This window comes from Sturnus vulgaris, chromosome 6 (genome assembly GCF_052056855.1).
Source record: "Sturnus vulgaris isolate bStuVul1 chromosome 6, bStuVul1.hap1, whole genome shotgun sequence".
Taxonomy (NCBI): domain Eukaryota; kingdom Metazoa; phylum Chordata; class Aves; order Passeriformes; family Sturnidae; genus Sturnus; species Sturnus vulgaris.
This window is the reverse complement of record NC_142248.1, coordinates 25,912,101-25,938,725: the sequence shown is the minus strand read 5'-3', so window position 1 is coordinate 25,938,725 and position 26,625 is coordinate 25,912,101. Positions and strand designations below refer to the sequence as shown.

The 26,625-nt window shown below is 43.7% G+C and overlaps 1 protein-coding gene across 25 annotated transcripts in view; it reads right to left on the bottom strand.

Moving 5' to 3' along the window:
• GPATCH2L (G-patch domain containing 2 like) overlaps positions 1-13,942 on the bottom strand; it is a 45,148-nt gene extending 31,206 nt beyond the window's left edge. For 5 of the 25 annotated variants that reach the window (XM_088167375.1, XM_014889980.2, XM_014890004.2 and 2 more), the window contains exons 1-6: positions 13,839-13,942; positions 13,040-13,362; positions 12,262-12,932; positions 5,964-6,028; positions 2,444-2,620; positions 1,988-2,067 (exon numbers count right to left, since the gene is read on the bottom strand). In XM_088167375.1, coding sequence (XP_088023501.1) covers positions 1,988-2,067; positions 2,444-2,620; positions 5,964-6,028; positions 12,262-12,920 — 981 coding nt within the window. In that variant the 5' untranslated portion in view covers positions 12,921-12,932; positions 13,040-13,362; positions 13,839-13,942. The other 20 variants (XM_088167382.1, XM_088167391.1, XM_088167397.1 and 17 more) reach the window with 13 other exon arrangements.
• Positions 13,943-26,625: the final 12,683 nt, after the last annotated feature.

Genomic DNA, 26,625 nt, shown 5'->3' with positions numbered 1-26,625 from the left:
CCAGTAAGAACAAATCTTACTCCCTTGGGTCACTGAGCCCACTCTCAGCTAAACATATCCACTCCTTTCTTTTAGAATTTCATCTGAGATGATTTAATTAATTAGAATGGCAGAAAATAATTCAATTTTATTTATGAGCCTTGTTTATTATTTTTAGTGATGATATTTGCTTGCAGAGGAGCATACCATAAACTGGACTAGAACAAAGTATGCAGCACAAGGATGCATGAGAGCAGGGGAGATGGCTGGGAAATGTTTCTTTCCATGTTACTGGGGTCAGTTGGGCTAGAAACAGGCTGAGATAGGACACTACACTGTTCCATTAACAGTGGGGATTCACCAACCACCAATGAATAAACTAAAAGAGTGAAAGCATGATGCTTTTGCCCTTTCTGAAAGCAGCAATTCAGCAGCAGGACCTCTAGCAACTAAAGAAAAGGTGGGTCCTAGGAGAATGGACTTGCTCTGGGAGCATGGTGCTTCCTGCAAGATACTGCCCTGTGTACGTGCTCGATGCTGGCACACACAGCCTGAAGCACCAGCTGTTCACATCTGCATAGCAACTGCCTCCAAGAAAGGAGTATACTTTTCAGCAGGGGGCTGAAGATGAGGGCAAAAGTCTTTCACAGGTAAGGTTCATTTGTGCCAGGTATACAGGCAAAATACACTCAAAGTTTGGGGGCAGTTGTAGCAGCAGGGGTGAAAGATGGCCTATTTGTTACAGCAGGAAAATTATTAACTTAAAGTGCCATAATGTTTAAATTTACGGTTTATTACTGTGTAAATTACAAGCCGTACTTTTGGTAATTAGCAGCTCGCTGGCGGGGAGCTCTGAATGAAACTCATTATTTATGATTACAATTTCGAGAGAGATGGGGAAGGGGGAGCAGTGACCTCCGCTGCAAATGACAAAGATCCCTTTAAGGTGATGAAGATGAATTAAACAAGTAAATATTATCCTTCTCATTTGGATCATTAGAGGTATGCTGCCAGGCCCAGTCACTTGCAGGTGGCCTCAGGAACCCTACGTAGTCAGTTTCTTGCCAGCTGAGGATTCATATTTTGAATGCCGGTTACAATTAAGCAAGGTGAGTGGAAGAAAGAAGGGGCAGACAAGGATCTTTCAAGTATGACTGAACAGAAGGCAGCTGTCACACTCCTCTAGACTCCAGGCCTCCCTAACACACCTTGTTAGCAGACTACGGCCAGCCAGTTCAGAACTTATGCCAACGTTTTCAAAAGCACAGAGCACATCACAATAAAAAGAAAAGCCAAACAGAGGCAACACCTTCCTTCTCAGAATCATCTTTTACAACAAACAGCAGCGCTCAATACTCCATGATGCAGACCCAACCAGGTGTAGCCCTCCCTTTTAAAAAGACAAGACATCTGCAAAGTATTGTTTGTTCTATCAGAAAAAGGAGTGATATTTTGTTCAGTGTTTGCCTTCCATATAATCGAACTAGTCAATAACTTTGGGCAGCTTTGTCTGCATTTACTGCATATACCTTTTTACTCTCCTGTCTTCCCATTAAAAATGCAAGTGCTAAAACCACCTTCCTTTGCTGCCATTCATATCAGTCTTCTTCCCTATATAAAATTTGGCCTTCCTTCACTTTTGAGGCACCTCTCTGCCCTTGTAGTCTCAGATGAGCATGCACAGGTCTCATGCCATCATCATTTTCCCCTACGTTCTGTCTAAATCTTCTTGATATTTATGCTCCCTGTCATTCTTCTTCAGGCCTCCTTTCATACTGCTTTCAGCACTGATCAGCTGTCTTTGCCAGTCCAAATGTGCCTTAAAATACACTTAGTCACTCAATCATCTCCTGACAGTCAAAGCAGTTAAACAAATCAAACAATACATGAAACAAAAAATATACAGGACCAGCTTCTGCAGAAAACAATTTACATGGTATCTTAGAATAGTACATCAGGACTAATCAGAATTTGAAATACAAAATTACCGTCTTTCAAAAGGGCATACCTTGCTAACCAGCCTCCTCCGACCTTTACGGAGACAACGAGCAGCAGCTCCGGGAAGGCGATTCAGGCGAGCATGAAATCCTGAAAACCAATTGCAGAAAAACTGAGCAATGAACACAGAAGATTCTTCCTGACAAAGCCACCAGAGAAACTCCTTAGTTCAGTAATCAAATCATATCCTCTGTCTCTTGTTTTTCCAGTCTCAAAGATGTAGATATGGCAATTTATTCACAAATCAAATAAAATCCTTACTTTTAAAAAAAGGAAGACTCTCAGTGGGCAGCTGGTATGACTATTTCAGTAAACTCACCAATAGTGCAGCTTTTTCTTAACTGGATCGTAAAAAAAACAAACCCCAAACAGATCACCAATACAGTTTAAATGCAACACCTATGAACAGAATCTACTCTTGCCATCATATCAAAAGTTCTCAAACACTGTTCCTTATGGACCTCACCTCTCTGAGCTGGCCGTGAGGGCAAAAGGAAGGTGGAAACAGAGAGTTTGTCCAGGCCTGAGTCAATCCTCTCCACTTCAGATCGGTGATCAGCTCCCCACTTGGCAAGGAGGTTGGGGACAGTGAATCCTGGAACACACTCTCCTTCATAAAACCAATCACTTTGCTCATCATCTCCTAAAGAAATAGGATGGAATTAGCCACAAATAACATCGATGTAGCCTGTGACAGTCCCTCAAAATACAAGTAGGCATACCTGAATGTGAAACAGCTGAAGTCTCATTAGGAATTCGTTCTTGAAGAGCCTTATATTTGTATTCTGTTTCAATGATTCTCAGTAACTACGGGGCCTCACTAAATGCTTTAAACTATCCAACTCATCAGTCTCCAGAATTTCCCTATAGAACAAAGCCTCTTTATAGACCTGCCTAAGGCAGGTTTAGCACTCTGTTGCTACTGCATCTCATCAACCTTAGTTCAACGTTGTGTGATGTCTTATGCAGAACTCTTTCTCTGAAGTAATTACTGTGACACCGGTAGAGGCCAATCATTTGGCACATGTTATAGGCTGTCACAGGAGAGACTTCACAAGAGGGGAAGACCAGACTCACAGAGTAAGCAAAAGAAACATACTGATGAGAAAGACCCCTAGTCTCCTAAGACAGCAGCTAAGACGCATAACCTAACACGTAACAGAAATGGTCACTCAGTCTAAGTAGTAACCATGCTGTGAGTTGCTCTCAATCAAAATTTCTTAGAATCTCTCAGAACTACAAACCCTCTGCAAAACTAAGGCAGCAGCAACAGAAGTCATGACCAAAGTCTCAATGGAGCTGGGTCGCTGTAGTTAATGCAGTTGCAGTCTAAAACTGAACTGCATCAGACACTGTTCAATGGTAAATCTGTCTGGTCAGAAATTCCCAAGAGCAGTAGCACATGAGCAGCATATGAAAAAAAAAGAACCGGGCACACATAGCATTTCAGTAGCCCAACCCACAAACAGTCCATGTAATTGCAAGGTGCTTCATCTTGCCTTAAAAAACTAACACACCTACCTTAGGGAAAATTCTCATTTGCCTACTATCATTAAGTCTCAACTCAAGCATCCCCACTTACTCTCCTTTCCTCACTGAATTACATTATTCCTGACCAAAGTCCATTATGCCTACTCACACATCTTGCTGGGAAATAAAATTTTAAAAAAGAAAAAAAAAGAAAAAAACCCAAAACAAGAATACAAGAAAGTAAAAAAACTCATCATAATAAGAATGCTGCAATCTTGCACATAACAGAAGAAGCAACGCACAAAACCAACTCTAATCAGCAACAGGCAGGACTGTTGAAGCCAGACTTCACCCCAAAGCTCTGACATTGTTTTTTCTGTCATGTATCAAGCTGACCTACCAGTTATATCTTAAAATATAAAAGTCCCATCTCCACTTCATAGTAAATTAAAACTAAGTAACATTGGATAGTTCTTCTAAGAGATCATAATTCGTGCAAAACTACTCCTATAAATTTAGGTCTATGAGCATAGTGCCCCGTCATATCTCAAATCACTATTTTCAAGACAAACTTTAATGATCAGCATCATATGCTAATATCCAGTAATTTTCACTGTGAGAGATCCCAATGCATTTAACAAATATAAAACCAAAAAAACCTCATCGTACAATCAAACTAGGATCATTCTCTGCTCACAGAAGTGTGCTGGTATGTGCAATTGCGAAGACAATTTATTTAATAAGCAACAGCACAAATAATACATGATGTAACCTCAAAAGGAGGGGAAAAAACTGCATTTATTTAAGAATGCTGCCAGCTTAAATTTCCCATTATTCAGCCTAGAACTGTGCTGGAAAACTATAAGGTGATGATCTGTGACCAAAAAAAATTTTTTTGTGCTCTCTCCATCTCATTGACATGGAAAGCTGTTGGCTTTTTTATTTACTTTATGACTAAGAATTGTCAAGAAAAAAAAAGGAAAAATAGATATTTTTTTATTTATTCTGAAAGTGCAACAATATTTTTAACCATTTTAATGTAACTGTAAGCTAAATCTTCTTGGCCTGAAAGCTATCAGAGAGAGACTTGATGACAAGGATGTCAAACTTCTTCTCTTACCTAGACAGGGAAGGCTGTAATTGGACTTTATTAATTTATCTAAGTCATATTTCTACATGTTCCTGTATATTAAGCATCCTACTTCTAGTAGCAGCCAAAAATTAACGTCTAAAACAGGGTAAAAAATCAGGGCAAGTATATAGGGCAAGCATATAGAAAAGTATGCATACACACTACCCAGTCTCCATCAATCTTGTCTCAGGTGATGAAGTAAAACACTTCAGTCACCACTCTGCTTCACCATCTGATACACAAGTGCTCACTAATTTCAGCTCCCCCTGGACAATCATCAGTAAAAAAGAGGGCAAAAGATTCTACTTTTCTGTTGCCTTTCAAGAACCAGAGTCTGGAAAGAGTTATTTTTCAGCAATGGTCAAAGCTGATATTTGAAATCCCTACTCTTAAGGAAAGTTTTATATTCCCCTAAGATCACACATTAGACCTACAGCCTAAAATACTATCAAAAAACACATAAGCATGTTTGCTATCATTGTGCTGCTTCACACAGGTACCTGGGCCATTAACAAGCTAGTGGAAGCAGCATATTCTATTGAGCTACTGGTGCTACTTCCTTTAGCACTCATATATTCCCAGAAGAGACCTCATCCAAATCTTAGCTTGTGAAATGTGACAGAATCAGAGTGCACAGAATTGCAGGTCGCTAGGGTCACATTCCACGTGCTCCAAATGTAATAGTCCTCAATGCCTATGTGCCTACTACAACCTATTTCACACTTACTTCTGCCGTACCCTCACCAAATGAACAATGTGAACTGCGGCTGAAAAATAAAACCAGATTGCACTTCACACTCAAAACTCCTAAGATACCATTTCTACCACTGAAATTGAAAATACCACGTTCAACTAACGCACACAAGAGCAAGGGAGGAACACATATTTAAAGAAATAAAACCTATCACGTGTTAGCATCATCTTCTTAGCACAGTCTATTAGGTGACTTGTCAGTCTAAAGTCACTTTTTCTCATCTTCTCTTCCTGCTTGTAGAGAAAACAACTAACAGATTCAGGCACTAATGGTATATAGACAACACTTAAAACACCTACAGAAACAATCATAAGCTGTGCTTTTTCATCATGTAAAGTTCTCAAATTCTTCTTGTATTTCTGTGCCTTTCTACAAAAATAGCTTCTTATACAGCAAATATTATGGATCCAATATACAAAGTATTTCATTAGGAAAAATGTAGTGTTATGAAAATCATATATTTGTAGCCCTCACCTCATTTCTTAACTTCTAGCCACTCCCTGCCACTGGTTTTTCCTCACACAAATCCCTCTCTCTCTCTCTCTTCAAACATAGATCTTTCTTTGCATTTCTAAAGAAAGTAAGAAACTTCCTAGCAGCACATGAGGAAAATCACAGGAGGCTTGTTACCTTGGCGGCCTTCATCATTGGTGAACAGGCCAGTATCACTGCTGCTGCAAACACTGCTGGTTTCACTGGAACAAAAACAGAGAAAAAAAAAAAAAACATGGTTACAATTGCAACAGGTACAATACAAAAACCACTCTACTACATTTTACTAGCTTCTCCAAGACCAAAATATTTTACATGTCTCCCAAAAATTGAATTTCAGATACATGACTGGTTCTATAACAGAACGTAACTGCTTTCCGTTAAAACTTATCAATACTGCATCACTTGAAAAAGAGTAGAATCCTGCCTCTAGTTTAGTTCTAAGTTATCAAGAAGTAATTAATAAAGTGGCATTTGCCTGAATTAATAGAATTAACTAGAATTAATAACCTAACTATGGCATCGTCTGGAATACTCACCAGGAAATTAAGCGCAGTTAAAAACTCTGTCCTTCCGTCACTTAACAGCTACTGAAAACCTCCTTAAGTTTTCTACTGCAGATTCCTTTTCCTCAAAAATGTTACACTGTCACACAAACAGCCTCCCCCTACCCTCCAACTTTTATTTTATATGGAATAAAGAGCAGCTGTGACATCTACAACTCTCCAGTTAAATACCTTAGCACAGCATGACTTGCTACTGCTGCTGAACACAACCTTGTCATAGCATGCTTTGCATTTGCTGAAGCAGTTAGAGGAGATTTCATTCTTGAACAAAAGAATAAAGCTAGAAATTAACGTGTAGAAAGCCATTAATTGACTGCAAAGCTAGATGAATATCTGTAGCAGAAATACATGCTCATGTCAGTCCCAAGCATCTGAAAGCTTTAATGTTGACTTGAAATCATTCCTTGGACACTTCAGGCAATCCTTTGTCTGATTTAGCTGAAAGATACTAGGATAAGCAGAAACTACTGCCTACTCCCTGAGCACTAAGACCTTAGATGTGAATAGCAGGTCTAAGTCAGCACTAGAATCAGTCTCCAGTCAGGGAAGGCTGTTTGAAAGTATCTCTGGATGCCTCTTCTCCAGGGAAACCAGATCATACTAGAGACCAGTATCAACTGGAAACCCCTTGATTTACAAGGCTGAATGATGAGGGACCACAAAATATGCCACTCCAAAGAACTGCAGGCACAGAATAAAACTCTATTTTGTGAGCAGATTGTTGTTCTTAGAAAATGCACTCTTTAAAGTACAGCCAAGTCGACTCATCATGCTGGATATCTAAAACCCTGCATCTTCATAAAGGCCATTTATACTTAAAGGATGAACCATCTGTAAAGCATTTCAGCATGTAAGTTAATATCAAATTCTAAATTAATCCATTACAAAGCTTGGCCATGCATTCATCCTCCCACATATACAACACAGCAATTAAGGCCAAGGACTGAGAGCCATGAAGTAATTGTTTCATCCCAAGCTCTCCTACCAACCCACTGTATGACTCTGGGCCAATCTCCTAGTATGCCTGCTTTCCCTTCTGATAGCTTGGATAAACAATCCTCACAAGCTGCAGATGCAAGGACCAAGTGATTGCTTCATAAGGGTTTTAGCATCCTCAGAGGAAAAGTGCCTGAGAAAGGAAAAAGCATTGACAAGAATCCGGGTCATATGAAGAGTCTTTTAAGCATCTTGTTGCACTGAAAGCTCTTTAGTTCCTTATAGATAAGCATCACTGCCAGTGCTTTACAGTAAAAAACTTTCAGGGATTTCACCCTCTTCACTACTCCTTCTACACTGCAGGGCTGAACACAAACTAGACTCCTATGCAGGCCTTTCTGCAGGTCCAGTAAGCACTGATTAATGACCTCCACTTGCAAAGGAGGCTACTTACCTTAACCATGAAATAATGAATGCTATTGATCCGACAAGCTACTGCTACAGAGTGTTATTGATCACCCAATCTTTGGTTAAAATGGTCCTCATTTAGCAATTTCACTGTCGCAAACACCTGGAGCAAAGCATGCTTATAATTAAAGAGTTTGGGGGAGTTAAACTGAGAGGTGATGGACAGAGATCTCAGGTTTCCCCCATTTATTCTTCTGCCTGAGCTATTGTTTGTGTCAGGAGGGATATTGATTTTCTATAAAAATAAGAAAACAAGAGGCACCGAGGGGCTGCAGAAGGTCAGGCTGGGCTGGAGAAGGAGGGGAAGCGGAACACTCTGTCTTTGTCACTTGCCTTCCGAGAGGGGAATTTTTTTCTTTTATGGAGAGACTGGCCTCCAATTCATCAGCTTAGCCAACTCATGAATACAACTGCAGACTGTCATCAAAGTAGCTCCCTTCCAAAGGGTAAAGGAACTTGACTGCACATTCAGGATGAGCGATGGTCACATTCTCGGGCCAGAACATTGTACTGGTTTTGGCTGGCACAGAGTTAAATTTTTCTCATAGTAGCACTTTGGTTCTATATTTTGGATTTGTGACCAGTGTTGATAACACAGAGATGTTTTAGTTATTGCTGACCAGTGCTTGCACAGTGACAAGGCTGTTTCACACTGCCCTGCCAGCAAACAAGCTGGGGTGCACAAGAAGATGTGAGGGTACACAGGCTGGACAACTGACCCTGACTGACCACAGTGATATTCTACATCATATAATGTCATGCTTATCAATAAAAGCTGGGAAAAAGAAGAATGAAGCCAGGGACATTTGGAGTTGTGGCGTCTGTGTTCCCAAATAATGTTACAAATTATGGACTTCTGCATTCCTGGAGATGGCTGAACACCTGCCTGCCGATAGGATGTAGTGAATTCCTTAATTTGCTTTGCTTGCACACACAGCTTTTGCTTTAGCTACTAAACCAATTTTACCTAAATTTGAGAGTTTTCTCACTTTTACTCTTCCATTTTTCTCCCTCATCCCTGCAGGGAAGTGAGCAGGTGGCTTTATGGAGCCGAGCTGTCTATTCAGGTTGAAGCACAACAAATACATCAGCATTAAGTCAATGAAATTAGTGGGGCAGTAGAATCAGAGATTTGAAAAAGTCATGGTAGGAGTTTTGCTACTTGAAAACATATGAGACCAACTGCATATCTTTCACAAGTAAATACAGTACTCAAAGAGATTTTTAAAGAGCTCTTATACTATAGTTTGTTCTGCCCAAACCCAGACCATTCTGGAAGTAATCAGCTTAGATCAACAAGAGAAAAAACTTCAGCACTCAATATATAATTTGCCTTTGTTTATTTGGCTGCAGGGAATCTCAAAACATTTAGGAACAGAAAGGCATGTTACTTCCAACAGTCTTAGCAGCTAATTGTCACCTTTGTACAAATATACAAATGACTGCTTAAACTAAAACCACTTGTTTCCTTTGTTGTTTCCACAATTATTCATAGATTAGGCATTAGGTCATGTCATTACCCAATTCAGAACCATCATCGTGTCCTTATGTTCCTGCACATCCATCCTTCACTCAATTTATGTTCACCTTTTGCCATGTTTGGTAAACATGGTAAAAATTTCAAAGATTTCATTACATGCACACTTGAATCACATTATTGCAGCTCATCTTCCTCCAGCAAAGGACTGGACATAGTCCCACAAGCAAGATAGAAAAAAAAAAACATTTCCTCATTAAGAACACATATCCAAGACTTTCTCAGTAATGGGAGTTTACCAACTGAATAAACAGGTCTTTGACCTGACTTAGGATAAGAAGCCTTCTAGAAAGCAAATAACATACTGGATATTTCTGCATTTACAGATTCATTCCTGTGTAACAAACCAAACAGATTGTCAGTGTAGGGGTGGAAAAATAAGGTTAAAAAATCCATTCTGAATACACAACTTAGTTTGCCTGAAAACCCGTTTCATTTTGTCACATTCCCTACTGTTAGAGGAGTGAACAGTAGTGAAACCAGTTCAGTATGAAAGTTTTGTAAATCACCAGACCACCACAGATTGTTTCCAAGTCCCACAAGCAGCATCAGTCACCTTTCCTCCCATCAGCTTGTGATGACAACCACACCATTTGCTCTCTCAGGCATCCAGTTTTCTTCTCCCTTCCTCAGGATATGCCCTTGTCATACATCTGTGAAAAGTACTTCTCTTACTGTACCAGAAAAAACAGCTAGAGCACAGTGGGAGTGAGGCAACCACAGCCAGTTTGACTGTGCTGCTAGCAGCAAATGCTATATTTAGAGCAGCGGAGACCAAAGCATGATCCTGCACTGCTGTGAGGGATACTCCGCACTGAAGAGGGCTGTACGTATTCCTCCCTCCAACTCGTATTCCTCCCTCCAACTGTGGCCCTCCCTAGTGAGTCACAGCACAGATCACACGTGTCGTGTTGGAGAGGTCAAATATTCCAAGCACTAGCTTTCCAGAGAGAATCCCAAGGATTTGGCAGCAGATGGTAAGTGTCATTTGATGCATACACTTGCACAATAATGAGTCTGAGAGCAAGGGACAACTGAGACAACACAAAGCCATCTCCCAGCATGGTCCTCAAGTAGCAGTCTGGACACAGCTCTTTATTTACTCTTTCCAAGGCTGGCACAAATAAAGGCTGGATGAAAGCCTGCTGGTTTAAGTTCAAGTTTAACATGATTGAGCAGACTCTGACTGGTGTTAAAAAAACCCAACTCAAAGAACACTGTCCATCCCTGCCACATCTAGTAAGGGTATCTCTCAGTCCATCACCACTGACGTGCACTGTTCAGGACCTACTTAGCACACTTCTTTTCCTGGACTACTAGCAAACAGCTCCGAGAAGATAAAACTAACAACTAGTAACAAAGTTTCCATCCACAAGTTTCTCGTAAAGCCCCTCTTCACAACCACTTTTTAGCAATAGCCACTCTTAAAAGAAAAAAGTGACCACACTGTAAAAGTTACATGCTACAAATCACAACTGACCCAGTAAAAATGCAATAGTGGTTCCCTGGACCACAGGGCGGGCTTACTATAACCTAAACTTTTCACAGCAGCACTGAGAAGTTTGCAATTCCAGCTATTATCCACAAAGCAGTTAAATAATGAAGTGCCACCTCTCCACTCTGACAAACTGCAGGAGCTAGACAGTCACAACACTTAATTGAACCTCAACATATGAACAATCATACTGTATCAAAGAGTTAGACTTTCCAAATCCAGTCCCCTCTCATAGTGACTATTACAGTGCTTTGAGAAAAGAACACGAGAACATGACAAATGCAGACTTCTCTGTATGTTCCTCTAGCTTTTAGAAGTCAGCAATTTAAAGACTTTCTGAGTGGGATCTTTCATCTGGACTGCAATGTTTAACAGCCCCTAATATATCTATGCTTCACATCTCCCTTTTGAACATATTTCAATTTCGACCTCTAAAATGTCCTGCAGTAGAGTGCCAGACCTCATGTTTCACGAAAAAGAATACTTTTTGTTTGTTTTAAATGTCTCCTCAATGTCTGCTGTTCTTACACAATGATAATGAGAAAATCAGCAATCGCATTTGCTTTTTGAAAGCCATTCATTAAGAAATTTCCTCCATTTGATTCTTAATAGTTACCTCTTTTCTAACCTGAAAAATCTCTTCGGACAGAAGCAGTTTTATGATCCCAAACCTTCCACAGAGAGAATAAAAATCACACTTGAGGAAAAAAATTCCCGAGGGCAACACAAATTTAGACCATGACATTTACATGTCTCGTTTTAATTCCTTGTATTTGATTCTGCCACAAATTCATCTAAGTTCTCCAAAACTGGACATCAAGACATCAGACTCCACTGCTTGCACAGGCTTATCCTGTAAGTGACATAAGTTCCTCTCAACTTCATCATCTCACCACATTCTCCCCATAGCTAGGCTTTGATGATCTGATCAAGAGCAGAAATGTAGAACCGCAAGCAAGGTTAGACTGAGGTTCACACAGTACCTGCACAGAGGGCGAGCAGTAATGATGGGAGATCTGATCTGTTATCTATTACTACTCATAGTAAATGTTAAAACAAGAAACTGAGATCAGTTCATATCAATCATGCAACACAAGTGCCAGCCGTGGGTTTACTCCCCAAACCATAGGCCACAAGCATGCTACGTTGTAGCTGCAAGGACACAGACATTTCAGAGGACTCCTTGTGTAACAGGAGCCAGAAACCTACCAGCTTGCCAACTTTTCAAGGGAGCATTCTGGGTCATCACACAGTACTGACAGGAAAGACTTGGAAAAAATCTACAGTTTAGAAGCAGCTGAGATATTTCTCATCTTCAAAAAGAGAGCAGCACTGAATAATTTTAAGAACTTCAAAAAGCAAAGCACAGCATTTACAAGCAGCTACAAGCAAGGTGGCCATCTGATTAGCGTGGGGAAGAAACTGAGATCTCACCATTCCGACATGTTTTCATCTGAGCCCTGCTTCTGATCATCAGCTTCACACTCCATCCGCTCCTTCCTTCCCCCGTTGCTGAGGAAGGGCCTGTTCTCTCCTGATTCACAAAGGCCATGACTGGATGATGTCCAAGGGGCATTCTCTTTCCAGCGCGAAAGACGCTGTTTCTTGGCTGACTTGAACCTGCAGCCCCTCTCATAGTTCCACTCTGACACCCTGAGCTTTTGCTGGAGACTGGCAGCCACCTCCGATGTCACACGTTTGACTTTCCGTCGGCGCCTGAGAGGTCGACAGGGTGCATTCTCTGTAAAGGAGTCTGACTCATGCCACAAGTGTTGTTTGCTCCTCAGGGTGGCACTAAGAGCTGGATGTCGTTTGACGACTGCCATGTCATCAGAGTCACTGAAATTAGCTGTCAGCACTTCACGGCAATCCTTGACAGCTTCGTCCAAGCTCGACTCTGAGGCCTCGCTGTAGCAGCAGGCATGTTCTGCCTGATGTGTGAAGTCTGAGCGTCGTTTACGACCCCGTCTCTTGCGAAGCTGACGTCGCTGCTGCCGTGGGCTCAGGGCCATCTCTTCCCATAGCTCATCCAGTTTGTTTTGCTCTGAAGTCTGCTCTAAAGCTGAGGCCAAGTCGTGCACCAGTTCATCCATTGGCAATGCCTACTAAAAATGACAACAAACAATTAGTACTAGACATAAATACTGCTACCAACACATCAACGGACTGTAATATGCTGTAACCTTTGTAACATTAATGGAGTTACACTTACTTTGTAGTTACCTGGGAGGACCCGATGCAGGACAACTGACACTTCCTGGGCTAACACTCACTTCTTTTTGCAAGAGTTAAATCCCTCTTCTAGCCATGGTGGCACGGATCTCTCTCTACTGCAGCAGTTGGGCTGAGTGCTCTGTGTCTGAAAAGGCCTTAAGGTTCATCGTTTGTGTTGAAGCAGCATGCTCAATTACACATCCCAAACGGCATGGAAGGCTGCAACTTGTTTTTGCTACCCCGCGTCAGTAAAGCCACAGAGAAGGGTCAGCCTGCTTGATAAACAGATTGAGTCTTCCAAAAAGTAGACAAGCACCAAAGCTGGGAGTAAAACAGATGGCAAAACAGGTAGTTTGCAAGCCAGCATCACTTCAGAAGCAAAGCAAGGCGTGCGGGACCCTGGGCTCCTTAGAACAGTGTGTAGGAAACCAAGCCCCAACTCCTACTGCCGAAAAAAAAACACTCCTACACCTCACGGCTGTCAGTGTGCCAATCCCGAAGTCCTGGCCAAATCCCTCACCGCACAACACCCCTCTCCCCACCCGTGCCTTGCAGGCGTGGGATTTCTCTCCCCACCGGGCTCAGAAACACCCGCACCCCCCAGCCCGGTGAACTACCCGCTGCCGCAGGCCGCCTCCCTTAGTCCTCAGCGACCCGGCCGCACTGACTCCCTCTTCTGAGGAGACGCCGCTGCTTCTGCCCGACACTCCCCAGCTTCACCGGGAAGAGCCGGCAGAACTGCCCTCACCGTCCCGGACGCGCAGCCTCCTGCCGGGCCTCCCCACGACCCCGCTCACCGGCCAGCGCCCCGCTCCGCCAGCCCCTCCTCAGGGCCGCTTCCGGCCTCCCCGGGCCACTTCCTCCGCCCGCCCCGCCTGCGGGCGGGGCCGCCGCCGAGCCTGGGCGGCCCGGCCGGGCCAGCGCCGGCCCCCCCGCCGCCCGGCCCGCCTCCGAGCGCGGCCCGCCGCCGAGCTCTACGCTTATCTGTGTGTTTATGCTGTGCCTGCTTCCGCCGGTGGAGCCATTACGGGTCCCTCACCTGCCAGCGGGGCAGCCCTTGCCATATACGTAACCTTGGTTATCGTATTTTAGTCTTAATGGACAACAAATAAACTTGGAACTCGGACTCCTCCATTTCGTTGCTGCCACGCTAGTTGTGTGCATCCTAAATTAAACTTCGCAGTGCTACTCCCCCCTCCGTAAGGCTTGCATCTCTTTTCCCATCATGCCAATTTAGACATCGCCAGCAGCCATAAGAATAAGGATAGGTGTGAACCTGCCATCATCCAGTTTTGTGTAACATTCCGTTTTATTTCTCGTCTTTGATGATGCGTCTTCAGGGGGTTTTGAGTTCGTCTTTTTTGTTGTTGTTTTGTTTTGTTTTCGAGGGGTTTTTTTGCTGGGATTTTTTGTTTGGATTTTTTTGGGCTTTTTGTTGTTTTTTTGTTTGGGGGTTTTCTTCGTTTGTTTTTGTTTGGGTTTGGGTGGAGGCTGGGGGTGGGTTTTTTGTTTGAGTTTGCTTTATTTTGGGGTTTTTTTCTTTTCAGAAGGGTGTTTGGGCTTTTCTTAACTGACATAGTTGCAGTGACATTCAAGCCGATACTAGCTGGTTTTTCATGTACTGTTTTACAATGCAGCATATCAAAGGTGTTGCCAGAGCCCATATCGATATTATGTTTGAGGTATTCTCTTCACTAATTTTGTAAATCAAATAAAAAGAAAGTAATCAGATTTATTTCAGTGTGGTTTATTCTCTATATATATATGCTGCTGCCTATTGCTCACAGATCTCTTGTCCTTTGTATTCTTACTTTTCCCCCCCATTTCTGTTTATTCTTTCACATTGCCAGGAAGAGAAGTTACTCTGAAAGGGTCATACTTGCCAAGACCACTGCTGCCTCCGTGCTCCCACCACAAAAGACCAGCACTGTGTTTGCTCTTCCTCAGTCCTCTGGCACCCTCCCTAGTTTGTCAAGATACTTCAAAAATAACTGAATCCTTGAATTTGCCATTGATTCCTACACCCTAATAGGATAAGTTTCATTTAGCTTTGCTGAACTTTCTTCATGCTGTTTATCTAACCAGTCCTTCATGCCAGTCTGAGCTGTCATGATAATATTTTCATTTCCTTGTAGTTCTCAATTATTTCCTTGGAAAATAAATATTAAAAGAAGAAAAGCAGTCATTAGGTAGGGGTTTCTTTTGTCCCATTTCCAATAGCTGGCTTGATTAAAGTTACTTTATGTGCACCAATTTGCCTGTAATATTCTGTCCTTTTGGTTTTTTAACCCTTTCTGGGGCAGTAACTTACCTTACTTGCTGGCAGCATTTTGTTTTCCCTGCCAGTTTCCTATTTCCAATACAGGGGGTTTCTTTTTACTCTCAGATCTGAGAGAAAATTCGTCCTAAAATCTAATCCTGTTTCACCGCTGCAATCCTTTTTCATGCTTCAGGATATAAAACAGCTACAAAATGTCTGGGTTAGAGAGAAACTCCCCTGATGGGAAGGTTATTCTGTAAACATCACTTCAGAGCTTTTTACCCCTTCATTTCAAGCACTCGATACTGGCTGCTGTTCCAGGCAGGATAACAAACCAGACAAACAATTGTGTACCAGAAATCCTGTATTCAGATGTTCTGGGGAGATGGAAGCAGGTGCCCACTCTAATTTCTCTTATTTTCCCCTCATCTCCCAACTGGTTCTCTGCCATTTCTGTAGGTCGACAAAATGTTTTGCAACTGGTATAAATTTTACTTCACCTGTTAATTATTTTTTTTCCACATTCAACACTCAAACCCAAATTTCTGCAGATGTTGTCAGCATTTGACCTGATATTGGCATTTGACCTGCCAGTATATTGTATTTACTGGCACACAGCATCACTTTTCTGTGAGAGAGATAGGGCAAAAGCAAGAGACAGGATGCAAGTGCTCTTGCAATTTCAAGAGTCAAGAACTAAAAGGGTACCACAAAGGAGCACTGATGTGTATGGGGAAAAATCAGAAAATTTGGAATAGGAGTTCAAGAAATATAATGAGGCAGTTGGGATAATCTGGTTTTGAGCAGTTTATGGTATTTCTGTCCAGTCTTACAAGGTTCACCCTGACATGGGTCAGCAAAAGTAAATTTTGAATTCACATTCAACTTCATGCTACATCCCTGGCAAATTGTTTACTCTGTGTGCACTTTGCAGGTCGCCTGAATGGGAACTACTTTTCAGCACTAGTTTTGCTCATTAAGTGCTCCAAGGATACAAAATGTTTATCACTCTTATCCCACATGGATTGTTATCCATCACTGGGCTTTGTGTAAGGATGGGGTTTTTTCCTGCCCACAGACTGCAGTCACCTGTGCTGAACTGCTGCTGGGCCTGGAGGCAGGAGAGGGTGTGTCAGTGGTAAGGGAAATTTCTGAGGCAAGCAGGAGAGGAAGCTTGGCCGGATGCTCTCCACTTGTCGTGGCAGTGCCTTGGCCCGGCTCCCTCCCCGGCGGGCAGCAGGAGCCATACAGCCCAGTAGGATGGGGACAGCAGCAGGGTCATTGCTCTACCCCAGCAAATGCTCTGCCGAGTCCCATGGCACTTCTCAGCGAAACCTTCCAGGGGTTAAAAGGAAAAAGAGAGACAGAAAGGGGACAAGAGACAAAGGGAGGAATAAAGTCAAAAAATGTGCCGTGAAGCTTCTTGCAGCAAAATGCGGAGAAAGTCATTTCCAACTTCTTTCATCTCAGAGATGAAGCCACTAAATAAAAGGGCAGCGCAGAACACAAGGGCTTTTAATCTGTCTCATCTCCTTCATAATAACTGCAAATTTTCCCTGGGCTCCTGGGAGTGAGCCTCTTTCCTCTGTCTTTGCCTTATCTCCCCCCTCCATATTTCACAGCCGGCTCGGCTCCCCTCACTCGGCTGCCCCCGGCCTAGTCTCCGAGAGGCCTGTGGGAGCCGCCAGCTCCCAGGGCCTCATTGTTCCCGGCTTGGGAGGAAGCTCAGGGAGGGAATTGAAGGCAAGTCAAAGGGAAACGGCATCATCGCTGCTTCATTAATGGGAACCTTTCAGCAGAAAACATATCAGAGCGAGGTCTTTTCAGAGGCAGTAATTAGCAATTTGGAGCCTTCCCCCCTCAGGAGATGCAGCTGCGATCTAACAAGTGGGAGCAGTGCTCGCCTCCTTTTACGCTTCATATTTATTGTTTTTCATTTTCTCCATCTTCCTTCCATTGTCCAGCCTCCTCCTCATGGTCAGATAAGGGCTCTTTATTAATCACTCTCTTTTAATTCTTCATTAATGATAATAACTTTCTCTGGTGTGTGAAGAGGAGTTAATCTTTCCTGGGTATTGAGAAAGGACAGGGCTGAAAGGAAGGGAGGGAGCGAGGGAGGGAGAAGTGCACGGTGGACAAGGCTGTACTGCCACGCTTCCTGCCTGCCCCACCACCCAGAAGGAGTTTCTGAAGACTCTGGCTGCCAAGTTGCAAGTTGCCCGCTGGAAGATCTTGGGCTGTCAATTTGGTCCAGCTGTGTGGGTGTGGTGGGATGTACCTTTTCTCAGACATCCAGTCCTTACCAGAAATAGATGTACATTGGCCAGGGGGAGACACCATTTCTGTGCAGCTTTGCCAAAGACTCACCAGCATCTTGGTGTGACTAATCAGCTATGTCTACTTACCTTGGAAGAACCCTCAGATGCCTTCAAAGGCCAGTTTCCCACGTCCAAGCTGAAACAGCACCTTAAAGAGGCAGAAATGGTGTCTGGGAGGCTCTGCACATGTCAAGACCCTTCTAGGAACTTCTTCCTAGGAGCTGGTACAGTCTGCTTGGATTGCTCTTACTGGAGGTGCTAGTCCACCAACGTGAACATTTGTGTGAGGTGACCAATGCCAGGCTGGCTCAGCATGGACAGCCCAGTGACAAAAGCTGGGTGAATGGCAAGGAGAGAAGGAGGCTGTCATGGAGGCTCTGGCTATGTGTGTAACACAACAATCAGTGAACACCAGCTCCAAAACATAGCTAGGGAGGACAATCCAAACACACTTACAGAGCTCAGCTTCTTTTCCTGGTGTTTTGTACCACTGGGTTCATGCAAACCCCTACTATGCAAACTGATCTAGTGATAGCTTTAGTAGTGAACCTCACAGCAACTCTTTCTGAGTAACTGGTCACGCCACTATCTATTAAGAATATTTTAGTACTACCAAATATGATGAAAAAGGGGTAGAATTTCACTGTGACCAGGATAGGCGGCTTCACAACACCACTGAGGATTATCAATTTGGCAACAATGAGAAAAGCTGAGGGAAGGGAACAAATGACGTGCAGAGAACCCTGAATTTCAATGCAGAAGCTCAAGCAAATCAGTCAATAGCAGAGACAGCTCTGTGTCCTTACCTGACAGAGTGGTCATATCCTAGCTTCACATTCCCATATCATTCCATGGGTGTTGCCAAAGAAGCCAGTAACAGTTCAAATTAATGACTCCCACAGGCCTGGAAAAACGAGTCACCACATGTTCTTGTGACACAGGTTACCCCAACACCATCAATATCATTGTGTGCTGATCTGAGGCAGTTGTTTGGCAGCACTTGGAATGGATGGAGAAACTAAGCTGCTGAGGGAGTGACTTTAAGGATTCCTGATAGTCCCAATGATTAGGGATGACCTGTATTTCAACATCCTTTGACAGGCCTGTGCTTAATTTCCAATGTCCCTAATACACTCCACGGAGATGTCTGAAAGAGCTTCCTAGCTATGAATGCGAAGTAATACAGAAAGTGGGAGTGGCTTGTCTGCAAAAGTTGTATTTTAATCTTGCAGTGAGTCAGTCTAGTCGCATTAATGTGGTCTGGATTTTAGGTTTAATTTTTTTCCCACAGTACCTCTACATGAGGCCAAAAGACTTCACTTGTGCCCAGCAAAAGAAAGAGGTTTTCAACTGTACAGCAACAAATTGATTTTGTATTTTAAAACATGTATCTTTTCTTCAGACTCACTGAATCAGATCTTCTCTGATCGAACACTGCTCCCCTGCACTGGAAGGCCAGTAGGGTCTACCAAATCCTCCTCCACCCTTTCTGCCCCAGTAGATGCTCTGGACCTTCTGGGACTGGTGCCTGCCTTCACACATGTGGCAGGGGATGGACAAAGTCTGCATGGTGGAGGCAGAGTGAGCTAAAGTGAGGGGAGCCAGAAGGTTTGTGGGACCTGGTGTGTATGAACTCTCCTTCCAGTATTGTGTGCTGAGCACTGAATAGTGCTGCAGATCCTACCTCAGTGGGGATTCATGGGGACCCCATCACTGCTAGCAGTTGGCTGAGCAATTACCATGTGCAGGATACAGCGCTGGGACTTGTGACAAGGTGCCACTCCTGCTGATATGGCCAAGTCAAACTCCTGATTGCTGCGAAGTGTACACTAAATATAGGTGTGAGGCAACATAAAACAAATGTGATTATTACTGTGACAGGTGAGAGACGAGGTGTCACAGATGCAGAGTTCCTCCGGAAAGAAATTAATAAAATGAAACCAGCTCTACTTGGATTTTTCCATGGAAAGGGCAGCAAGAAATATGTAAATGCTGTAATTTGAAAGCAAGAACTAAATAAAAAGAGAAACAGATGGCAAGCAAGGCAGTAACTAAAGAACCACTAAATAAGTTGCAGGATTCCCCTTAATCTAGCAACAGAAAGTCTGGTCGTGAAGCTACTCCTCTCTTATCTAGCATGTTTTATTTTATAATTTTGTTTTATTAGGCAGTTGATCAAGGACTTCTGTAGGGCTGGAATGATCTGGGTTCTTACTGGAGTGCCTGTCTACCTGCCATTGCTGGTCTCAGAGACACCTAGAGGGGCTCTTAGCAGTCTCCCAGCCAGCCACAGGGACGTGACTAAATCGCCTGGGGATGTTCTGAAACGAAGTACATTTACCATGGCAGCAGAGAACAGACAGCGGTACCAGTGATGCTGGTGAGGGCTGGAACATTGTGGATGTTAATGTGGTTGGGCAGGAACTGAGTGTTAGCTTGCCCAGAGCAAGAACAAGCGGTGTTTCAAAATCTATAGGCCTTAAAGCAACTCAACACAGCCAAGTGTAGGGATCACCTGCAAGGACAGGTAAAGCCTCAAGGAGGCTGGAATTATGTCTTTTGCAGTTATAACGATTGCAGGTTTTGCTTCCTGGAAGTCCTCTACGGCCCCTCTTGTTCATTCCTCTCCTATTGTCCTTGTGTCTTGTGATTATCTGCCTGTTTGTTTCAGTAAGATCAACTGGTACAAAGAAGAACAGCAGGTCTTATATAGAGCTGTGGGGCATGTCACAAGCCTGCATGAAGTGGGCAGGCAGGGGTTGCCAGAAGGCCTTATTAGTGCACTGTCATTCCTTATTTGAGGGATGGTGAAGGTGCCCTATTCCATGGGTGTGTGGACTGGGCTGGTGTTTCAGCCAGGAGCACACTTGTTGGCTGGCATCTGTAGGTTGGGCTGAGCTAGACGGCTTTTTTTTAAACATGGAGCTATTTTTTATATGGGATCCATCAATATGTAGTTTTAGAAAGCAACCAATAGGACAGCATTTTCTGACTCTCATGCAACAGCAACTACATCCCTGCCCCAGGCTGTACTTAACATCTCCCTGCCCTCCAGACCAGCCTGCAGCTAGGGCTCCCCTTCCTTATCTCCATGTACTTAGTCATTCCTCTACCACTGCTTTCTTTCAGCACAGCTTGTTTGGATTTGTCGATTCCTTGCCTCTTGCTGCTCAAAACCCAAATAGAACTGCTGCAAGTCCCTGCCTCTAGAGAAGATTCTGCTCACTGTCTTGCCTGGCTTTTGCCTGCTGGGTGCTCTGGCCTTCCACAGCCATTCCCAGCACTGCATCCAGGCACCCCCTTCTCCTACCTTATATTGTGGCTGGGGGAGCCTGGGGTGCTGACATTGCCAAGCCTTTCGGAGGATTGAGAGTACTTCATGGTAAGGAAGAACGCAGCAGCATGGATCTGTGGGGAGGGGGAGGGGAGCAGTCCTGACAATCCCCTTCGAATTATAAACATATCCTCTTTAAATACATTTCTAAGGATAACATTTGTATTACTGCGTCCTGTGGCTGCAGATAGGGCCCTGCTTATCGCCTTGGTCTCTCCTCCTTTCTCTGGGCTCTGCTGGGAAAGGTCCCTATCTGGAACCGAGCTGGCAATCCTCCGCCAAGCAATTGTTTCAGTCCAGGGGAAAAATTAATTTCTGCCTATCGTTAATTGAGAGAATTGTGTGGAGAACTGGAAGGGGGGTTGATGGGGGAGTGGGGGATGGAGTGGGGAAGAGAGAGATCGTGTTATTAACAGTGTCCCTTTCATAACCAAATACCCTGATTTCCATCAGTGAGATGAGAGGCTCATTACAGCAAGAAGGTGATTAGAGAACTTGGAGGAGCTATCAGGCTAAGCAGGAGAATGGCAGAGAATTCGGGAGGGACTCCCAGCAGAAGGGCAGCTGCATCAACCAACCATCCCCTCTCACCCTCACTGCCATCTCCTCCACCCCTCTTCTCCATGTCAGCACCACACTCACATCTGTACTGACCCCGTACTCACATCTGAGGAAAAAGCAATGAAGAAATTCCACAGATCAGCAGTTTTAGTGGCTGAAGAGATGCTTTATGTGGTGGCAGAGCCTGCACACTCTAAAGAAAAGCCCAATGGAGCTGTTCAGCTCCTAAAGGGCCATCTGACAACTCATCTTAAATGCCTTGGCCAAAGAAGAAGATGTGACAAGTGTTGGCCTCCTTCTCAGCTTCATGAGAATGGCTATTGAGAGTGTCTTGCATTAGCTGATCCCTCAACAGGTATCTATAAACTAGGACTAAAGGTAACTAAAAACTCTGACTGAATCACTCACAGAATTACGTACAAGGGGAGGAAAACTACCCCATACTGTACTATGATCCAGCTTTTGTACGACTCTGTGTGTGCCTCCTGAAATACTTCCTCTATTCTAGAGGTATCACTGCTGTGACACAGCCCACCAGCCCCCAAGCCACCTCATGTGCCATGTTTATGTCTTCATGAATTTCCTGTCCTTCAGCTCACAATCACTCCCCTGACAAATAGCTACAGAATCCCCTTGATTCCTGACATTGCTAGAAATAACTTTCTCCCTCTTTGTGAAGGTAAGCAGCCTTGAAAATTCATCCAGCCCACATAAACACTAAGGGATGAGACTAAGATAAAAAGTTGAACTCCCACCTTGAATGTGAACGATTCTATGAAAAAAACCCATCGCTTTAATTTTCATTCCTTTTTCAATATAAAACTTTGGTATTCCAGACAAATTTTGAGTGGACAGGAAGATAATAATGTTTCTGCTAAATTAGAGTAATATAACCCATTACTCCCACAGTTAATATTAGTTAATGCTTTAGTTGTCATGATTTTTTGGTTGTTAGTCTATTGCCAATAATGTACTTGAGACTGTCAAAAATCTGTTTTTGAGATGACAAAGGGTCTTTAGCAAGAGAAAAGCTCTAACAGAGAAGTCAGTGTCAAGTGAGCAGCTGCAGATTGAAAAAAACTGTGGGGTCTGAACTGTCCTCTTCCTTTGACAAAAGCCATTCCTCTAGATTCAAGATGAGGAACGGATTGTCCCACTTTATAGGCTGCAAGAAAATCAATCCAGCATAAGACTCACAATAAATTTATGTAAAACCAGAAATACTTCTCACTAGATCACAGGAGACCATGAAGGCAGACAGAAGTGCTCACTGTCACAGTGTATAAAGTTCTGCACATAGTAGCACAATTAATCTCTCCCAACTCCCAAACCAGGCAGATCTCTACCCCTTCTTAGCTTAATCCCATCTATGTGTGACCACGTGTTGAGTTCTAGTCATCTCCACCTCCTCAGGGCAATCCAAACAGAAGTAGAGAAAAGCAGACCCTCCACATAAGGCAAGGCCTCCCATCTAGCATCAAGTTTCATTGCTGACAAATAGAGGACATGTCCAGGAATATATGGTCTCTTAGAAAGCAAGCTGGAGGGCATGGTAATCACGAAGATCCATTCAATCAGTAGCAGGTTCTCTTCATGCACTTATTCCCACTAGAAAATTGTTGGCAATGAGCAAATCATTAACAGACCGTTTAAGAGTAAGTCCAGAACCAGAGTTAGAAATCTTTGAAGCCAGAATGATTTATGAAAGCCTGTGCATTTAGCTTTTTTAAATAAAGTGTATATTTCTTGCTGCTTTCTCATGCAAATCACCAGTAAAATGGAAATGGAGAAGAATGTTTGTTTTTTTAGCTTAGCCTAAAATTTCTAGTATCACCATCAACTAATTCATACAGAATCTTCCTCTTTATTAAGAGGCAGCTCTGGACTGATAAAATTAATAATAAGGCCAACATAGGCTTCATGCCAGCCTCTCAGCTAATCTGACCTCTGGCCAGAGGGGTTCCAGAGACAAACTACAACAACACAACAGGCAGTCTGACCCAGGGGCTAAGCACTCAGTCCTGGCAGTTGAACCCAAATGCCCTCTCACCAAGCCTTAAACAGCTGAGACTGCTATAAATTGGTAGCCTCCAGCTTTGGATATCCAGTCTGAGCTTTCATTCTGCACTCACATTGACCAGGCTCTCTTCAAGTGAGTAAGTCTAGGCCTTGCCTCTCAAACAAAAAGTGATTGAGTATTTTAAAAACCCTCTGCTACTATCTATTTTCTTCTTTAGTGTTCTGTCACCAGCCTTGCAAGGCTTCAGCAATGAGGTCTGAGGAAGAGCTTGTATGGCTGCTTCTCATCTCTCCCTCTATGTTTGTCTCTCTCCCTCTGTAGCCCATCAGAACACACAGAAGGGGAGAGATTGCATGGTTAGCCTCGAGCTAAATCTATGTCAATTGAAGGCTGTGCTCTGTCAATCCAATGACTAGAGTCAGTTTAAAAGAAGAGAGCATAACTGAATGCCACCAAAACATTTGGATATATTTTTGCAAGTAAGAAGAAAGCGGGGGCCCCCCCCAAGCCCATCCTCTGAAATCCTTCCTGGTGCTCACACTGCTTGGGGACTGCTGAGTGATGTAGAGGCCCCAACACTGGTTAGATGAGCCCTTGGAGAGAAGGAGATAAGGATGGTAGTACTGAAAATGAGTTCATAAGGCAACTCCATGCTCTGATGGTCTCTGCTATTCCAAGAAATCCCACAGCAGGGCAAAGTGGGACAGACCCTATTCTGACACTGGGAACATGCATTTTCCAGCATATTTCTTCCAGAGAAAGAAGTGAGATTAGCCAAAGTTATGGAGTGAAAGAAGTTATGACACCCATACAAAGAGGGACAGGTAAGCAAGCAGAGAACGTGAGAGAACTTCAGGAAGAAGAGTTTGAAAAACAGATATGTGACTACAAAGGTAGAAGAATAAGGGTGAATTAGACAGAGAGAGATAGAGACATGGACTGTGTTTGGAGGAAAGAGCATAACAGGAGAAAGGAGGGGGCAAAGTCTGAGGCACTCAGTGAGTTCAGAACAATCTCTATTCTCTACAGCACTTTCTGTTTAAAAAAATAAAAAAGGAATGATGGAGAAGGGGAGAGAGTCAGACAAGTTTAATGATGTGTGTTCAAAGCTCAGATTGGAAAAATGACAGAGAAAAGCAGCCTGTTTCGGCTCTAATAAATTGTTCTTTGCTGTAAGAGACGCCTGTCGCAGCATTAATACAGGGCCCTAATACACGGGTCAGGGTTAAGTAATTTTCTCCGGCAACTTAAGCGAATAATGAAGCTGGCAGCGGCTAGTGGCGCAGTGGGAGAGATGGCCCGGGCCGCCGGCACTTTGTCTTCATTTATTATGCCAGCTCTCATGATTTGGGTACTGGCTGCAGCGACGGGAAGCCTCCGCCGAGGAGATATCGCTTCATTTCGGCAAGGTAATGAAAGCTGGGATGGGGGGAGGACAAACCAATTTGCTGGCTGACATGGGAAGGAGTGATTTGCAGACCTGGGTAGGGGAGGGGGTCGACCAAGCAAGAGGAAGCACAAGGCTAAACCAAGGGGGGGTGCTCAAGGCCCTTCCTTAGATAATGGCACCATGTGTTTGTGGGGAAGGCAATGGAGCAGGGCCAAGCAGGAGGGGATACTGGAGCCGGAATGCAGAAAAAGTCAGAACCTGAGAGAGTAGGGAAGGAGGAGGAACAGTGGGTGCAGAAGAGACTGATAGAAGAGGAAGGAGCAGGCACAGGTCCAAGTGCTGTGCTGATAGAAGTGGTTGGTGAAGTAAAGTAGAAGTTCATGTAATGGTGAGATGGTGGGAGACAAGCAGAAAGCAGACATATGGAAGGAGGTGGGAGCAAGAAGCATGGTGAAAGGGAGAGTAAGGAATGTTGTCCTGTCACTGTGGGGAAGGGAAAAGCTCACAAGCAACTTGTCTAAGGCATAGATACTCAGGAAATTGAGTACTGAAGTTCACTGAAGTCTCTCCACACTGAGCCCATCAGTCTTCTCATGAAGAAAAACTCCAATGAAGTTTAAGGCAACCCTGCAGCCACATCTATCCAAGAAGAGAGAAATTCACTCTCTTGCACTCCATCCCTACCACATGGGCATAGGAAATCCATCTCCAAGTGTACTTCCTCAGATCAGCAACAATTTTGTAGCTTAATTCTCAAAACATATGGCTCTCACCAGCCTGGGCATACTGTTTGCATGCTCAAACATGCATCTTAGTCCCTGCTTTAAAATACATGGATCATTCAGAGAACATCCCTAAGTCCTTCAACCTCCATGCTTCCCACTCCCAAAACATTGAAGGGAAAGGAGGAATCAGAGCTCTGGCAGAGTCAAATCTGGAACTCTTACACTTTCCTTCCCTCCCCCTCTTCTCGATGTGGGTTAAGGATTTCCAATAAGGACCAAGTGTTGAAGGCTTAACACTGCAGTCTCTGGAGAAGGAGGCCAATTTCACACTAATCTTCCCCATGAAGGGAGAGAGCATCGGAAGCAAGAATTACATCAAAGAGAAGTTAATGCTGAGAAGCAGACGACAAAAAGGAGCTGCTTTCAGTTTCAAATGAATACACACAGCTGGATTAAGAGATCAGGCAGCTCAAAGCCTGTATCACAAGCTTTGGTACCCAGGATTTAGCCAGCAGGGAAGAGTTCTGATCTGGGCACTCTTTTGAAAGAAGAGGTGAATCTTTATGGAGCACTGCAGGTATTTGAGAAGAGCTGGGAAGAAGACAGGAAGGCTGATCTCTTGTTCTGGCCTCCGTCGACCTCTTCTAATAGATATTATGTCAGACTCAGGTAATGAGGTTTGCACAGCCTACATAGCTCCTGAAGTATTTTAGTGAGTGAACACTTACCCCCATCACCTCCCCCTGCCCTTCAAAACCCTCCTTCCCTCTTTGGTCTGGGGCATTGCAGATTTGCATGGGGAATAACCCTCCAGGTACTGAAGTGCAGGCAGTCCCTTCCTGCATAGTAACAAGTGTGTTCAGTTTCAAATTCAACTCACCAATGCAGCTGAGCTCCCTGTAATATAAAACACACCCTCCAGAGGACAGAAAAGCAGAGGGTGATTGCAGTAACATGTCTGTTGTCCCATTTTAAG